General features: G+C 40.5%; 1 protein-coding gene across 1 annotated transcript; it reads left to right on the top strand.

Annotated features, from left to right (window-relative positions):
• Window positions 1-772: 772 nt before the first annotated feature.
• LOC117502354 (zinc finger and SCAN domain-containing protein 2-like) lies at window positions 773-17,118 on the top strand (the record flags this gene model as incomplete). The annotated part of the gene is made up of 2 exons (XM_034161390.1): window positions 773-1,111; window positions 16,199-17,118. A coding segment is annotated over exon 2 (918 nt), but the record flags the coding sequence as incomplete, so codon positions are not given.
• Window positions 17,119-19,556: the final 2,438 nt, after the last annotated feature.

Here is a 19,556-nt window from a genome sequence, read left to right as displayed (position 1 = left end):
AGTAGTTCAGCACAGTTGGCCCTCAATTAAAGCACCCTACAGGAGCCCCCCATGACTCTGAACTGGACTCAGCAGGTTAAATTATCAGAAGCAATATTCCAATATTAAGATGTTGATATCTGCATGAATGATGAGACAGATGTGTTTCAAAATGTGCTGTGGACTGAAATTAGCCAACAAAATAATAGCATTTTGTAACAGACATCAACTTTTTTTTTTAAGGAGTTTGTAAACACATATTAAAATACATGAATAAATAAAATAACTCTCAAAACATCCATAAATTAACCCAGTTCCCTCAATCAGTGCAGCTGTTGTCCAGAAAGTTCCTGCTGGTGGATCCAGACCTGAGACAAATTCCAAAGCAATGGGTCAATGTTTTACAAATAGATATTTATTACTGTGATGCTCTTTTTTTTTTTTTTTCTTTCGTGTATTTTATTGTGTGTATCAGTTTACCTGGTAAACACAATGGATGTTTTTTCTATAAAATAATCTGAATACAAACAGAGTGTGGAAAAAGAGAGGATTAGGAGGAATTAGAAGTGATGAGCTGAGAGGTGGGTTCACGTCGGCTTGATTTCATCTCTACATTTGTTCAGAAAACAAAATGTCAGGACAGCAACACAGTTAAACATGTCGTTCTGAAACATAAAATATAACAAAAGTCAAAAGTTTTAAAAAGACCAAAAGGAATCAACTGATTTTTTAATCTGCTCTCCCCACTCCAGCCAGGAGGTGGCAGTAACCAAACTTCCTCCGTAAAAACCAATAGACGTGTGTGGTTTCCTGCCAGCTTCCGTGGCTAAAGCTAGTTAGCTGGAGACTCTGGAAACTCTTCTTGGAGGAGATTAAACTTCACTCTGTGAGCCACGAAGATGCTTGTTGACGAGCCCCAGAAGCACAAAGGTCGACATTAAACCGCAAGAAGAAGAAGGATAGGCCCAACAGCTGAGAAGGTTGTTGTAACAGTGGCTAAACTGCTGCCAATGCCGAGATATTTGAGTTACGTTGCAGGGCAGCAAGAAGAAACGAGTGATTAGAGAAGAGAAGACACTAGTCAACGTGCTGGATGCTAATTTCAAGCCTGAAGTTCGCTGATGCAGAGCAGGTTTGTCCACGAAACTATTTTAGACAAACTCCACCACATCAGAATTATAGCTGTTGGTTTGTGTAGGGCTTGTGATTATAGAATATCAGGTAAACAAAACTAAATAAGACAAACTGCTTTAGGATAGATAAATGAACCTGATCAATCAGTACCATTGATTACAGTATTTTCCTCATTGTACACACTAAAATAAGCGACTTCAGCATGACAAGTACACATGTGCAGCGGTCGGCGGCTATCGGGACAAACAAAGCCATGTGCGCAGCTGTCAGTTACGGAAGCGTATTGCATTCACTGGATAAAAAAAATTTGACCACTGATCTCGTAATTACAAGAAAAGATCTCATATTATATTATATTATATTATATTATTCTCATTTTCTATTATTCTATATTATTCTCATATTATATTATAACCCGCTGTGTCCTTCAGCAGTTGGTGAGGCTGTGTGAGTGAAAGCTGAAAGACACCCCGTGCTTCTCCCTGGACATTCATCCGGGAGCACTTCAGGGGAAAATCCACACTTTGTGTTAAATTACAGTGTGTTATCATCGGCTGAGCTCAGCCCGCTCCTTTCTGAGGGACTGGAAGTACGGAAGTATATACATAAGACAATTTAGACACCTGATCTTTTCTCATAATTACGAGATTTCTGATGTCGTAATTATGAGATCTTTTCTTGTAATTATGAGATCTTTTCTCATAATTACGAGATCAGCGGTCAAATTATTATTATTTTTTTAATCCAGTGAATGCAATACGCTTCCATAACAACACAGTCCAATGTACTGGGAAGCATTTATTCTGCTTACTTTTGATGAGAAATGCCATTTACCGCATGCAGTAGTGAGCGATATTACGTTGAATACGCGTCTGCCATCGAGCATGTGCATTTGTTTGTCCTGATGCCTTCCCATCAGCCCCTGCGTGCCCGAGATGCTGAAGTCGCTTATTGTAACTATGCACACAATAAGCCATCTCACACTCTGACTCACTGCATTGTGGGAAAGGTGAGAGGTCATCTGACCCAAACTCGGCCAACCCATGTGAGTGGTTATTTAAATCCAAGTAATTTCTCTCTCTGTCAGTAATCAGCATTATATGTTTTCCTCAATGAGTTGGGTGGATTGTATCCCTTACCGCTGTGTTGTCGCCGCTACCGCCATCTTGTCGACACTGCCAGTTTGTAACTGCAGTGGATTGTTGATGGGTATCGAGAACCGGTTCCTTTCGGGTATCGTTAAGGAATGATTTGATCCACCGACATCAATAAGCTTTTTGCTTAATGATTCCCTTATTGGTCCTTCAGAGTGGCTGTTGTGTTGGGGGGTGTTTGTCAGGAAAATGATAATTTCTCTACATTGATTACAGACAGACTAAGGAACATGACAGGAGATATAGTCGCGTAGTTATTCACGTCGGCACCAATGATGTCAGGATGAAGCAGTCAGAGCTCACAAAAATGGACAGAGAGGGGACTTGTGACCTTGCCAGAAAGATGTCAGCATCGATTAATAGTCTCTAGTCCATGGGTTAAAGGTCTCTGTCACCACGACAGATTTCCGTCATTTGGAAAATTTAACCACACATACGCGTGCGCACATGGTGTCATGCGTGTTTTGTGGCCAAAATATGATACTCTCACTGTTAAAGCAACATCCCATTTTGCAGCAGCAATGTCAGCGTGGACTGCGGAGGAAGGGATTGTGTGAATTTTCACTCCTCTCTGCTCTGTTTACCGCTTGCCATGAGCCACGGTCCTTCTCACTATCTTCGTGGGAACATTCGCAGACACTCCCCAAGTAGAGTGGGGTGTGGCTTTGCTTTGAACCAATGAAGCAATGATCCGACTCTGCTTCGATGGTTTGTCGCTTTAGCTTAATTTTCCCCCCCAAAACCCTAAAGAGCATATGTCTGTGAATAATATTTATATTTTTTATATTAAAAAAATGATTAATCGATTACTAAAATAATCTTTAGTTGCAGCCCAAGTTTGTTTTACGAGTGAGAGCATTTTACAGATTAAATGTGAATAAGCCAGTTTTGAGTTTCTCAATGCGCATGCGTTTTCAAAACTGGTGACAGTGTTACTTTGTGCACAGCAGAACAATATTGTCAGTTGCTTTAGGCCCTAATTTTGTATTTTATTGACTGTACAGCCAGCGACACAGCACCCATTTGGTGCATTCACCGGAATAGAACAGATCAAAATACTACAGAAGACAAAGAATTTTTACTTGACAGTTTGAAGTGAGTTTTCTTTGTTTCAGAGGACTTCATACCCATTAAAATTCACCAGAATATACAAAATTTGACATGCTGTTTTAAAAAATTTCTGGGGGAGAACCCCCAGATCCCCCATAATCAATAGTGTGTTTTTACTTCACAGATTGAAGTGACTTTTATTTGTTTCAGAGGGCTTCATGCTCATTAAAATTCACCAGAATATACAAAATTTGACTTGCTTTTTTAAAAAAAAAAATTCTGGGGGAGATCCCCCAGACCCCCATAGTTTGAAGTGAGTTTTCTTTGTTTCAGAGAGCTTCATACCCATTAAAATTCACCAGAATATACAAAGTTTGACTTTCTCTTTTAAAAAATTTGTGGGGGAGACCCCCCATAATCAATACTGTGTTTTTACTTACACTTTGAAGTGAGTTTTCTTTGTTTCAGATGGCTTCATAGTTCATACCCATTAAAATTCACCAGAATACAGAAAATTTGACTTGGTTTTTAAAAAATGTTCTGGGGGAGCACCCCCAGACCCCCAGAATCAAGACTACACCCCACCCCCACCACCCTTTTATGTACCTTTGTTCAAGTTTTGCATTCTTTTTATGCTTTGTCTGTCTCTCCTTAGAGGCTGTTTAGAATAGATTTGTATGCTGTATAATGTGTTTATTGTATTTATTGAGGAAGAAAGAGTGTGTGCCCCCACTATGCCACATTTTAGGGAATTGCTGCCGTTGATTTTTGCCAGTAAAAAATTTCAGTCAGATGAAAATTTATTGCTTTAACCCATGCTCTTGTCCCCTCCACTCCCGGGGTAATGATGAGGTGATGAGGTGTTTAGCTGGCTGACATCATTAAATAGGTGGCTGGCGCAGTTTTGTAGACAGCAAGACTTTTGCTTTATTGATAACTGGCCTTCGTTCCAGGGCCGCCGTGGCTTGCTGATGCCAGACAGCCATCACCCTACTGGGGAAGGTGCCTCCATCTTGTCTTCAAACATTGATGGAGCTCTACAGGGAGGGTAACATTAAGATTTTACAGCAGCCCACGGAGCAGGTGATGAGAGACCCTGCAAGGATTATGACAAATGTGGTTGTGGAATCCATTAGCTTAGCAGGGAAATTCGTGCAGAAAATCCACTGTGGTGATAGTGCAGTTTATCTGCCAGGGAGGGAAATTCAACAAGTTGAGACTGTGGCCTGCTTCCATAGATGTGTCCATAAAAATCATAGAGGGATATGCTTTGCAAACTTAATACCCATTACTACATTGGATGATGTTGAATGATGTTGATGTTGATGGTTGTTCCAGCAATAGCAAAGATTTTGTGTCTGCTACCTACAACTTGCGTGGAATGTCTCAAACCTAAACCTACTTCTAGGCACCTTATATATGCCACTCTTGAACCACCCCTAAACCCAAGCAGTCCAACTGTCAACCCCACTGAGGGCCTTAGTCTGGGTGTCATTAACATGAGATCACTATCCTCAAAATCATTGTTGATTAATGACCTAATTATTGATCATCACATAGATATGATTGGGTTATATGAAACCTGGCTTAAACCTACAGCTGTCCTCCCTTAAATGAGGCCTGCCCTCTAGCATATACATTTAGTCACGTCCCTCGTGATGCAAAGCAAGGCGGGGGGTTGCTCTTATTTATAATCTAGGTCTAGCTTATTAGCTGTTGGGGGTCACAAATATAACTCATTTGAGTGTCTGATTCTCCACTCTGCTAAGGATATTATGCATAGCCAAGGTCAGAAGAATAAAAATTAGCTGTATTACTTTGTCATTGTGTATAGGCCCCCTGGCCCATATTCTGAATTCTTAGATGAATTTGGTGCGTTCATCTCTAACTTGTCAACAAGTGCAGATAACATTCTGATCATTGGTGACTTTAACATTCATATAGATAAGCCTTCTGATCCCCTCTGCAAATCATTCATGGAAATTGTGAATGCATTAGGATTTCGGCAGTGCATTCATGACTCAACTCACATTAGTGAAGATACCCTGGATTTGGTTCTCGCACGTGATATTGCTGTCACGAATATTGACATCATGCCTCTTACATCAGTGGTCTCTGATCACTCACTTAAGTTTACAGTTTACATTTTTGGTGCTGTGTTTAGTGGAACAACAAACTTATATATCACTACGGCGATGCATCAAATCCTCAACTATGGCTGAACTCGAAGCTAGACTGCCTGATGTCTTAGCTTCACATTTGGCAAATGCCCAACCAGTAGGCAGCCTTGTGGATTGTTTAAACTCAGTGCTCAAAACTACACTCGACATGATTGCGCCACCTTTGTTAAAATCGTGCCCCCCACCTTGCATGACCTCAAGCATAAGGCTAGAGGCCTAGAACGGAAATGGCATAGTTCAAAATGAAAAGTATTCCACCTTGCTTGGCGTGATGCTATCTTAGACTATAAGCATGCATTACTGGCTACAAAGCGGACCTATTACTCTGATTTGATCAACAAAAACAAGCATAACTCAAAGTTGTTGTTCGACACAGTGGCAATAATACATGGACAACCACCTGTAGTTTGCTCTCCTCTTACAGCACAAGATTTCCTGGATTACTTTGAGAAAAAAATAGAAGACATTAGGTAAAACATGTCCCAGCATGCCTTAACCCAGCCATTTGAGCTGGGCGCCATTACAGATGTATTACCTTGATTTACAGAATTTGATATCATCTCTCGAGGCATGCTGACAAAACTCGTAACGTCAACAAAAAGTTTATTTGATCCTTTACCAACAAAACTGTTTAAGGACCTGTGGCCCACTCTTGGGCTGACTGTGCTGGAAATTATTAATCTTTCTTTAACTTCTCGATCTGTTCCCAAATGTTTCAAATCTGCAGTGATTAAACCATTACTTAAGAAACCTAAACTTGACCCTAGTGTATTGAAAAACTATCGACCAATATAAAAGCTATTATTTTGGTCTAAAATTCTGGAAAAAGTGGTTTCACTGCAGCTCGTAGACTATCTTACTGAGAATAATCTCTTTGAGCCACTGCAGTCTGCTTTTAGAAAATATCATTCCACAGAGACGGCTCTCACTAAAGTGGTGAATGATCTTCTGCTTGCAATGGATTCGGACACCACCACTGCTGTTACATGTCAGTGCTGCATTACCGTGGATCCTCATCAGGGTTCTAGCTAGCGCAAACTTGCGTTATGGCCTGTTACGCTATAATTTTGGACCGTTATGCTTAATTTCAATACAGCGTCTATAATCATCTGTTTATGCAGTGCGACTCCAGTTTGAAGCGTGAATCAAAACAATGCTTCGATTCAATGGCTTGTGGCTCTTTGATTCGCTGCTCTTCAGAAGTGGTAAGTCCGCTTCTTAACCCCTCTGAAAGCTGTTAAAATATCATGAGTCACTTTTGTGTGGATTAAAGTCAGTAACTGGAACTCATGTCTTGTTGCAGTCGAGAAACGAGAATCATCCTCCGTTCCATTGTCACAGCTTTAAACGCTGCACAGCTCTCTGCTGAGACAGAGTCCGCTCGGAATTAATAACTTCAAAATGAATTGCTGCTTTAAATAAAATGACACTTCTTACAAACGTTGCAATACAGACAAGAAACTACAATCGGCTAAAACGTTTTTTCCTTGTAAAATGAGACGTCTTGCATTCTTTATAAACCTGACCTGCACACCTGCAAGAGCTCAGCTCATAGGTATGTAAATACATTCATGCCAATAATGTCTGAAAGGAAATGCTTTTGGCCCTCCCTGAACTAATGCCATTTAAAGCTGTTGTCATCTTGCGGGGGCTGACCAAGGTTCCATCACAGCGTGACTGCCGGTCAGCAAACCTGGGAAACCCACAGATCATTGGAACTACGAGGTCTGTCCATAAAGTATTGTACCTTTTTATTTTTTTTTTTAAACTATATGGATTTGATTCATATGTTTTCACGTCAGACAAGCTTGAACCCTTGTGCGCATGCGTGAGTTTTTCCACGCCTGTCGGTGACGTCATTCGCCTGTGAGCACGCCTTGTGGAAGGAGTGGTCCCGCCCTGTCGTCGGATTTTCATTGTCTGGAAATGGCGGAATGATTTGGGGTTTTTTTCCATCAGAATTTTTTCAGAAGCTGTTAGAGACAGCGTACCGGGGGGGCATAATATAAGCCCATTTGTATTACCAATATACATAAAGGATTTCTACAGTGTACATACATGGCTTGGGGCATGCTGACTGTGCAAGTCTATATTTATTTATTTATGTATTTGAAGGTTTTGTTATTAGACTGCTTTTACAAGCAAGTACAAATTATTATCTGTTTATTGTTTATTCATAGTACATTTTGTTTCAGTGACTGTGAATGGTGTGTGTTTTATGAAAATACCAAGAAATTCATCTTGCACCAGCTTATAAAATACACTTAATTACATATTTGAGAAAAAGTACAGTAGGCTAAAAACACACTGAAAAAATATATTTCACCTTTTAGTCAATATTGGTATGTATTCGATTCAGATCTGTATAACCTAACTTAGGCTTGGTGAGAAAAGCATTAATAAATCACATAAGTATGGGATAAGACGTTACTGACATCATTTTAAAAAAAAGTGCAGTACTTCAAATAATTTTAACTCAAATTTGGTAATCAAAGCTGAACAGAAATGAAAACTGTGACTTGAAACTGAAAACTTTAACTTAATTTGTGCAGCACCATTAGCTTAGAACTACTAGCTTAGAACGGTACTACTGTACCGTTTTATGAGCCAGTTTGCAGTTTCACCAAATGCTTCTTTTACAATATTTTCAACATCAACTAAGGCGGGATCATGAAATAGTAGACAGGTTACAACAAGAAAAAACATTTTAATTACCTGTTTTTTTGTTTTGTTTTTGTTTGGAGAACAAACAATCAATCAGTCAATTTTTTTATATAGCGCCAAATCACAACAAACAGTTGCCCCAAGGCGCTTTATATTGTAAGGCAAGGCCATACAATAATTATGTAAAACCCCAACGGTCAAAAAGACCCCCTGTGAGCAAGCACTTGGCTACAGTGGGAAGGAAAAACTCCCTCTTAACAGGAAGAAACCTCCAGCAGAACCAGGCTCAGGGAGGGGCAGTCTTCTGCTGGGACTGGTTGGGGCTGAGGGAGAGAACCAGGAAAAAGACATGCTGTGGAGGGGAGCAGAGATCAATCACTAATGATTAAATGCAGATTGGTGCATACAGAGCAAAAAGAGAAAGAAACAGTGCATCATGGGAACCCCCCAGCAGTCTACGTCTATAGCAGCATAACTAAGGGATGGTTCAGGGTCACCTGATCCAGCCCTAACTATAAGCTTTAGCAAAAAGGAAAGTTTTAAGCCTAATCTTAAAAGTAGAGAGGGTGTCTGTCTCCCTGATCTGAATTGGGAGCTGGTTCCACAGGAGAGGAGCCTGAAAGCTGAAGGCTCTGCCTTCCATTCTACTCTTACAAACCCTAGGAACTACAAGTAAGCCTGCAGTCTGAGAGCGAAGCGCTCTATTGGGGTGATATGGTACTACGAGGTCCCTAAGATAAGATGGGACCTGATTATTCAAAACCTTATAAGTAAGAAGAAGAATTTTAAATTCTATTCTAGAATTAACAGGAAGCCAATGAAGAGAGGCCAATATGGGTGAGATATGCTGGTTTAGGAACACAGCCTGAGCCAAAACTTTAAAATAGCACGCATGCGCATCGGCATTTGTTTGGGTGGGCAGAGAATGCACTAATTGCCGAAGGTGGTACGGCATCTGCAGAGGGACAAACTTATTTGATGTTACTCAAAAGCGTTACCCAGTCATTGTTCATTGCTTTTGGATAACATTAGTAATCAACAGTATTTCATAAAAATTGCTAAAACACATTAATAATCTTTGCAAAATTGAAAAACTTGAGGACATACAACATAACCTACTTTAATAAAAGCAGCAACAGGCAGAGTTAATTTTTTTTGAGTGAAGAGAGGGGAGGGAGAGAGACAGAAAGCAAGCGAGAGAGAGAGTGAGAGGGGAGGGAGAGACAGAGAGAATGACACAGAGCGAAAGAGAGAGAGAGGGAGAGATGGAGAGCAAGAGAGACAGAAAGTTTGCACACCTGATGTGGAACTTTTATCTGTCGTTGCACCCCTTTAATCTGCCTTGCGAGTTTCCTCAGTTATTTATAACGGTAGTGTTCATACACCCAAAGGCCAATGCTGGTTCAGCCTCCAGCACCCTTTTTGATACGGTGCAAAAACTGGAGTCCATCTCCTCCGATGGTCCAAATTTTATTCTTGGTTTCTGTGAAGGCTCTCAGACCCCTCCTACCGAGAGGACAAGGAAGTTAAAATCTTAGCCAGAGAGAAGAAATGGTTTGAGAGAGGATGAAGGAGGCATTGTATGTGAAACAGTTGAAACCCAGCCTTAACCGGAGAGGGGGTCTGAGACACGCTTTGTCCCCTGTTTACAATGGGGTACTCGTGTCAAAGCAGTTTCAGGCTTTTGTTCATCGTAATGAGTCATTCATGTCATCAGGAGACTCGTCAGGAGAGCCATCAGGAGAGGCGTCAGTCCCATCCTTAGGAGGGACAGCTACCCTGTCATTAGGAGGGTGCCAACTACAGCACAATAGGTGCTAATTAAAGCAGTTGTTTAGTCATTAGCCAATAGCAGTCTGCCTCTCGGTAGGAGGGGTCTGGTTAGGTTTAAACCTCCAGCTTTTGTGGCTTCTGTTTCTTCTCTACAGAGTCAAGACAGAAGTCAGACTACCAGAGCAAGAATTTTAGCTGAGGAAGCTTCTGCGATTTGAAGCGAAACGTCCAAGCAACCCAGTCCAGTCGAAGATTCAAGCTTCTCTACTTTATTCTTGGTGTTTTAATCACATTTGTCTTAAAAAGACTTTTCCTATTTTTCCTATATTTTTTTTCCTTTTTTTATTATTATTTTATTTTATGTTTCCTGCACAACCAGGTGGAATAAGATTTTAGATCTTTGCTATGGGTCACTGAGGGATGCACATAAATCCCTCCCTCTCCCACTTGTGGGTTCTGCAGACCACAACTGTGTGCATTTAATGCCAACTTATAAATCTGTCCTAAGAAGGGAGCGGGCACAGACAGTGAACATAAAAGACTGGAATGAGGAATCTGTGCTCTGCCTGCAGGAATGTTTTGAATGTACAGACTGGGACGTCTCTAAGCAATCCCATGGCAACGATTTGGATGAACTGGCCGACTTAATGTGTTCTTACATCTCCTTTTGTACAGATATGATTATTCCATGCAAGACGGTTAGAGTCTATCCAAATAATAAGGCGTGGGTGACAAAATCTGTTAAGTCTGCGATACAAAAGAAGAAACATGCTTTTCAACGAGGCACAGTATCAGAGCTGCGTGCAGCCATCAAAGAGAGCTTAAGAGTGAAATTTTTAAAGCTAAACAAGAGTACAAATCTCTCTTGGAGAACACAATGGCCGCAAGGGATCTTGGATCAGCCTGGTCTTTCATGAAAAAAATGTGAATCTGAAAAGTAGTACTCCTAGCATTTTAAATGATTTTAATTCAGAGTTAGAATTTGCTAATGCTCTTAACTGTTTCTATAATTGTTTTAATGTATTTGGTAAGGAAATTCAGGAACATGGACCTGTTGTTGACAACTTTGTCACCAGGTGGTGTGAAGAGTCCCACCTTCAGCTGAACATTTCAAAGACTAAGGATATGATTGTGGATTTCAGAAAGAACCCCTGTACACCGGAGGCCACAGTTATCAAGGGTCAAAAGGTGGAACTTGTGCAGTCATACAAGTACCTTGGGACTATGATAGACTGTAAACTGAACTTTGAGAACAACTGTGAAGCTGTATGTAGAAAAGGGCATCAGCGTTTGTTTTGTTTGAGGAAGCTGTCTTCTTTTAATATTGACAAAACTGTCATGGCACTGTTTTATCGGTCTTTTATTGAATCTGTTGTGTCTTATTCTTTAGTGTCATGGTATGGTGATTTGTCAGTGAAGGAAAGGAACAAACTAAAGTGGTCAGGGAAGGTGACTGGAGAGCCACAGCTTACCCCCGAGTCGTATATCAGGCAGCTAAACAGGATCACGAAATCGATTCTAAATGACCATTCACACCCTGTATATGGGGAATTCCAGCTTCTCCCCTCTGGTCGGAGGTTTGCAGTCCCAAAGTGCAGAACAAAGTGGTACAGAAACAGCTTCATTCCAGCTGCTATTATTCAGACAAATAAATTATAGTGGGAAAACTTGCACCAATTTAGGTGGTTTCTAAGCCGTGGTGTGATGCGGCTTTGAGCACTTTTATGAATGTGTCTGGTCTTTAAGTATGTCAGTGTTGTCATATGTTTTAAGTCGGATGCTTTCTGTGATTACAACACAAATCTACCTACGGGTATCAATAAAGTAACCAGAAAGAGAGGAAATCAACTAATTTTTTTTAAGTTGAACATTATGTAAATAAACCATGTATCTTACATTATTTGCCTGAATGTATTTTTTTTTTTTTTTTTTATTTTGGCATGACTGAAAAATGACTGAGGTATAATCATGTATCATATTGAGACTCATTTGAGAGCTTGCACTACACTCATTTTTTCTTTATGCTGAGATGCTAGAAAAGAGAGAAGTAAGAGAATCTGAGAAATCAGTGAGAGACAGAATCATGTATATTTCTCACTGGATATCAAATTGAGACATATTTGAAAGCAGCACAGTATGTCTCATTTTTCTCTTAGCTGAGTTCAGGAAAAGAGACAACTGAGACAATTTAGAGAACTTGCAGAGTGATCATCATGAGACTGAACCATGTCTATTTCTCAGGAGAGCCATTTGAGAAGAATGAGAAAGCCACTTTGGTCTCAATTGGTGCTCATTTATATCTAGGAGATGTAAATGTGATATAAAGGAGATCTTCAATTTTACTTTGCTATGGGTGGGCAACCACAAGGCTGACAATTATGTGGAACTGGTTGAGTCTTTGGTGAGAAACTATGTCCAAATGGGCTGTAGGATGTCACTGAAGGTCCACATTCTGGATGCTCACCTTGACAACTTCAAGGACAACATGGGGGCATACTCAGAAGAACATGGGGAGCGCTTCCACCAAGACATAATGGACTTTGAACACAGATATCAGGGATCTTACATTGAAAACATGATGGGGGACGACATTTGGGGTCTGATCAGGGAAAATGATTCATTGCACATTCACAAATCAAGAAAAACTGTTTATTTTTAACTTTGTAAAATTGTTTTCAAATGTTTGAAAATAACGCTTGCTGCCGTTATGTTCCATATTTTAGTTTTATTGTGCAAAAGTCAGAAAATTGTCAAAAATAGCTGTTTTGAGGGGATAAAATTGCTGTGCAGCCCGAAAAAAACAAAGTTTGGCATGAAAAATGGGCTTTTTCTATTGTTTTGCAATAAATGTAGTTGGAAAAAGACACTTATTTGCCAGGAACAAAAATCGTGTTACACAGTGGATAATTTCCTGTATTGTCTCCAGTACACATGCAACTACTAACAAGCTGATTTTGAGTTTTAAAACCACGATTGCTTCTGGTTGCATCAAATGCGACCACAGACCCAAACAATGAGTCAGCACTTATAGTGAGGAAAACAAGTATTTGAACACCCTGCCATTTTGCAAGTTCTCCCACTTAAATATCATGGAGGGGTCTGAAATTTTCATCTTAGGTGCATGTCCACTGTGAGAGACATAATCTTAAAAAAAAAAAAAAATCTGGACATCACAATGTATGATTTTTTTTTTTAAATAATTTATTTGTATGTTACATCTGGAAAACCCAGGAAACACCCAGCAAGAGAAGTCACAACTACCGCACACACCAAGCCATTCCCCAAAACAGACTATAATCAAGAACTACACAGAAAAGCACAGAACCCAAACAAAGACATGACCGAAAACCGGATAACACACCCAATACATGACACCTGCATGCTTTCTTGCATCCACATTTAATCAGCTCCTGGTAAGCTTTGAAGCTTCTTGTAATGTGGTCCACTTTGGAGTCCATCTTCCATCAGTGAGTTGCCATCCCCAGTCTTGTGGGCTAGGTAGCTGCTGTAGTGATTGTAGGCACTGTCCCCAGATATGCCCACCTTTATATGCAGCTCTCTTCAGGTGTTCTGAAGAGCATCTTGAGATGGTGGTATGTTCTCAATGGTCCGGGCATCATGTGCAAATAATGTTTGTCGGGCCTTGTTTACACTGGTATCAGGGCTGGTCCTCTTGTACAGGACTACAAATCTTTCCAGCAAAGATAGATGATCACCTTGTATTGACTCAGGACATGCTGACAGACCAGAGAAGACAGGAGTGACAGCAGGAAAGACTTTCCAGGTCTCAAAAGCAGATTTCTTCCCTCTCCAAGCAAAAGATGAGACAGTGTCACACCCAGTGACTGCATGGAAAAATGGCAATGCTAGACATGTTTCATGCCCAAGAATGCCAGGTTGGTATTTTCCAACTCCAAATGCAACCCAAAGCTCCTGTACATGCAAGCGGTGCATATTTGCTATGACAAGAGATCAAGTGTAGACACTGCTGATATATTTTACCTTCCTGGCCTTTAAAACGGCTTTTGGGCACCACAATCATGTGTATGAGCATGCTAGAAGTAACTACAGTGAGGAAAATAAGTATTTGAACACCCTGCGGTTTTGCAAGTTCTCCCACTTAGAAATCATGGAGGGGTCTGAAATTTTCATCTTAGGTGCACGTCCACTGTGACAGACATAATCTAAAACAAACAAAAAAAAAAAATCCGGAAATCGCAATGTATTATTTTTTTAATAATTTATTTGTATGTTACTGCTGCAAATAAGTATTTGAACACCTACCAACCAGAAAGAATTCTGGCTCACACAGACCTGTTAATTTTTCTTTATGAAGCCCTCTTATTCTGCACTCTTAATTGCACCTGTTTGAACTTGTTACCTGTATAAAAGACACCTGTTCACACAATCAAACACACTCCAACCTGTCCACCATAGCCAAGACCAAAGAGCTGTCGAAGGACACCAGGGACAAAACTGTAGACCTGCACAAGGCTGGGATGGACTACAGGACAACAGGCAAGCAGCTTGGTAGAAGACAACAACTGTTATGATTATTTATTAGAAAGTGGAAGAAACACAAGATGTCTGTCAATCTCCCTTAGTCTGGGATTCCATGCAAGATCTCACTTTGTGGGGTAAGGATGATTCTGAGAAAGCTCAGAACTACACAGGAGGACCTTGTCAATGACCTGAAGAGAGCTGGGACCACAGTCACAAAGATTACATTAATAAAACATGATGCTGTCATGGTTTAGAATCCTGCAGGGCAGCAAGGTCCCCCTGCTCAAGCCAGCACATGTCCAGGCCCATTTGAAGTTCACCAGTGACCATCTGGATGATCCAGAGGAGGCATGAGAGAAGGTCATGTGGTCAGATGAGACCAGAATAGAGCTTTTTGGAATCAACTCCACTTACCATGTTTAGAGGATGAGAATAAGCCCAAGAAAACCATCCCAACCGTGAAGCATGGGGGTGGAAACATCATACTCTGGGGGTGCTCTTCTGCAAAGGGGACAGGATGACTGCACCGTATTGAAGGGAGGATGGATGGGGTCATGTATTGCGAGATTTTGGCAAACAACCTCTTTCCCTCAGTAAGAGCATTAAAGATGGGTCATGGCTGGGTCTTCCAGCATGACAATGACCTCAAACACAGCCAGGGAAACTAAGGAGGGGCTCCGTAAGAAGCATTTGAAGGTCCTGGAGTGGCCTGGCCAGTCTCCAGACCTGAACTCAATAGAAAATCTTTGGAGGGAGCTGAAACTCCAAACCTGAAAGATTTAGAGAAGATTTGTATGGAGGAGTGGACCAAAATCCCCTCCAAACCTGGTGAAAAACTACAGGAAACGTTTGACCTCTGTAATTGCAAACAAAGGCTACTGTACCAGATATTAACATTGATTTTCGCAGGTGTTCAAATACTTATTTGCAGCAGTAACATACAAATAATTAAAAAATCATACATTGTGATTTCCGGATTTTTTTTTTTAGATTGTCTCTCACAGTGGACATGCACCTAAGATGAAAATTTCAGGCCCCTCCATGATTTCTAAGTGGGAGAACTTGCAAAATCGCAGGGTGTTCAAATACTTATTTTCCTCACTGTATGTCTGGGAGATCCCCCAGACCCCCCATAATCAATACTGTGTTTTTACTTAACAGTTTGAAGTGAGTTTTTTTGTTTGTTTCAGAGGGCTTCATATCCATTAAAATTCACCAGAATATACCAAATTTGACTTGCTCTTTTAAAAAAATTGTGGGGGAGCACCCCCAGATCCCCCATAATCAATAATGTGTTTTTACTTCACAGTTTGAAGTGACTTTTATTTGTTTCAGAGGGCTTCATACCCATTAAAATTCACCAGAATACACAAAATTTGACTTGCTCTTTTAAAAGAAATTATGTGGGAGCACCCCCAGACCCCCATAATTAGTAATGTGTTTTTACTTCACAGTTTGAAGTGAGTTTTATTTGTTTCAGAGGGTTTCATACCCATTAAAATTCACCAGAATACACAAAATTTGACTACACCCCGCCCCCCACCACCCTTATTTGTACCTTTGTGTTCAGGTTTTGCATTATTTTTATGCTCGCTCTCCCCCCCCCCCCCCCCCACCAGGACCAAAGCCTCCTGATGCACATCACTGTATCTGTTCCATCAGTTCAATAACTTACTGTCGTCAGGTTAAACTCACCACTCTGATATAATTTTAATGAGTGTGGTTTGAAAATTTATTGTTAATGAAATTGCTTCTTTGCAGACATGCGGCAGTTGTTGGTGAGTAAAGAAGAAATTCTCCCTGAAGCCCAGGAATGGAATCTGAGTGTTGACCAGGAGCACGTTAAAGAACAAGAGAAACTGTGGATAAGTCAACAAGGAGAGCAACTTCAGGAGCTGGGGGAGGCAGATCTCACTGTGTTCCCTTTCACTGCCATCGCTGTGAAGAGTGAAAATGATGATGAGAAACCAGAGTCATCACAGCTTCGCCAAAGCCGAAGTGATGACAGCACAGAGGCTGAGCCTGTAGCCAGCAGCTCATCTGTACACAGAACACTGACAGCAGACGCTGATGTAGAGGATGATGGAGGACCACATCCAGCCAGCAACTCAGGTCCAAACTGTCATTTAGAACCACATACCAGTGGTTGGAGTTCAGAGAGTTCTGGAAATGAGACTGATGACAGTTATGACTGGAAACAGACCAAAGAATGCTGTTCAGGTTTTAGCTGTCCAATAAACACCAATATGGTTAGTTCAAGCAACTGCAACATTGTTAAGAAGTACTCTAATTGTTCTAAAAATGGAAAAGTATGTGGTCACATGAACAACTTAGAGCAACACAAGGGGAGTCAGACAAATGTAAAGCCATTTAACCATCCTAATCGGGGTAAAAGACTCAGACAAAAAAGCTCTCTGAACAGACACATGATAATTCATACGGGACAAAAACCTTTTGACTGTTCTCAATGTGGTAAACGATTTGGACAGAAGAGCAATCTGACAAAACACATGATAATTCATACGGGACAAAAACCATTTGGCTGTTCTGAGTGTGTTCAAAAATTTGGGCGGAAGAGCACTCTGAACAGACATATGAGAATTCATACAGGACAAAAACCATTTGACTGTTCTCAGTGTGGCAAACGTTTTGTACAGAAGAGTGATATGATGAAACACATGATAATTCATACAGAAAAAAAAACATTTGGCTGTTCTGAATGTGGTCAAAGATTTGGACGAAAGAGCGACCTGAGCACACATGTAAGGCTTCATACAGGGCAAAAACCATTTGTCTGTTCTGAATGTGGCAAAGGATTTGTACAGAAGAGCGATCTGACAAAACACATGAGAATTCATACAGGACAAAAACCATTTGGCTGTTCCGAATGTGGACAAAGATTTAGACAAAAGAGTGATCGGAACAGACACATGATCATTCATACAGGAAAAAAACTATTTGGCTGTTCTGTATGTGGCAGAGGATTTGGAAGAAAGAGCAATCTGAATATTCACATGATAACTCATACAGGGCAAAAACCAATTGGCTGTTCTGAATGTGACAAAGGATTTGGACAAAAGAGCAGTTTGAACACACATATGCTAATTCATACAGGACAAAAACCATTTGACTGTTCTCAATGTGGCAAACGATTTGGACAGAAGAGCAATCTTACAAAACATATGGTAATTCATACAGGACAAAAACCATTTGGCTGTTCTTATTGTGGTCAGAGATTTGGTCGAAAGTGCAGTCTGAACAGACATGTGAGAATTCATACAGGGCAAAAACCATTTGGCTGTTCTCAGTGTGGCAAACGATTTGGACAGAAGAGCGATCTGACAAAACACATGAGAATTCATGCAGGATGTGCAGTTATCAGCAATTAAGGAAACAGTCACCTTCTTGAAGAGAGCCTTCGAACACAATGTCGCCAATGTTTAGGGTGCAGCTCTAGGCCCTGGATCTGGGGCCCATCGCACTATGTCTTTTTATTTTCCTCTTGGATTGTGTGGTCAAAGATTTATCTTATACTGCTTCACTTACTTGAGATATGAGAAGTGGGGCAGGTGAAAAAAGGCAGTATTTGAAGAGAGGATAAAAGAAGCGGATCAGCAATTAAGGAATGGTCACTCTCTTGAAGAGAACCCTCAGATACTATGCCAGCAGTGTTTCAGGTGCAAACACAGACCCCAGTTCTGCGGCCATTGTATTTTGTTAAAAGATCCATGGGGAATAAGGGTGGCTCTGAGAGTGGAAAAAGATTTGGATCAGAAAGCAGTACGAATGTGTAATGTGTTTGGATCAGTTCCCTATTAAAATGTACGCTGATCACAACTCACTTTCCTGGGTGAACTAAAACAATAAATTAAAGATTGCTCAGGTGGAGTCTGTCTCTCTAAGAATATGACCTGGATGCAAGAAAAACAAAATGTTGTGACAGAGTTGGTAACGGTGATACGGTGCGTCCAGAAAGTATTCACAGCGCTTCACGATTCATTAAACTTCTACTGACAACACGCATTGGTGCAAAACCTCTGTATGCATATGAATTTCTGCCAAAATGTGTTTCCATGTTCCATTTATTCTGTCATTTTAAACTGCAGGGTTCTCCCCAGACAATGGTGCTGTGCTGCTGAGTGGCGTCATCTCGCAACGTTTTAACACAAGACTTGGTGCAGATCTGATTGTGATTGATGATTTCTGCATTTTTTGTTTCGTCTTGGTGGTGACCACAGGTCGTGTAGCTGAGGAGGATCTGCAGGCTAAACAACAATGCTGCAGCCACTGTCAGACTCTTCAGATACGGTGACACACTTTTATTCTTTGAGATTTTGGTGCTGGATAGCGACATGCATTATTTCCATTCTTCTATGTTTTAAAGGGCATGTTTTCCCCAGCGTTTCTTTGAGGAAAACATCCCAGAGCACTTGAATAGAATGTAGCTGTTAAGTACTAATGAAATGGAGCTGCAGATTAATTACAAAGTTTGATGATGATGATTTGCTTTTAAGTGATAACTGTTCATTTTGATGCAGTTACGGTAAAAGCAGCCGCTTTTCACTGTGAGAAAACTGTGTGCTTGTCCATTAATCATGAACGCAGCATGTTAAAAACAAAACTGTTTACCAGAGGTTCAGCTATGTGAACGCTTACAAGTGTTTTCGATATAACTAAAAAATCTCAAATACATCTGTGTGATCACACAGCCTGCAAACCAGCAGAGAGGTCCTCGTGTACAGTGTGCGACCAAATTGAAAATTATGCAGGGGAGATGATGTATAAAAAAAAAAAGTCTGGAATCTCCCATATTTTAAATGGTCTTTCTGTCCATTTGTTTTCCTTTCAAATATGTTTATTGCACCTTCGTAACATGTATACAGTGTATCAATGAAACACAAACGTTTTCGATAAAATTCACCAACAATTCAGCTGTGAATAAAAAAATGGCATGGTGAAAAAAACAATGGACTTGATTAACATTAAAATGATGAATTTATCATTACTTTAAAGTTACATAAGTTATATGATTTAACTGTTGCATCAGTTTTGAATGACTGACGTGACAAAAAAAAAAAATTTCATTGGCATGTCTTTGTGTATTATTTAGAAAAGCAGA

The sequence above is a fragment of the Thalassophryne amazonica genome, chromosome 20 (genome assembly GCF_902500255.1).
Source record: "Thalassophryne amazonica chromosome 20, fThaAma1.1, whole genome shotgun sequence".
Classification (NCBI taxonomy): Eukaryota; Metazoa; Chordata; class Actinopteri; order Batrachoidiformes; family Batrachoididae; genus Thalassophryne; species Thalassophryne amazonica.
Note: the sequence above shows the minus strand (reverse complement) of the source record. Positions and strands in the feature narration are given on the sequence as shown.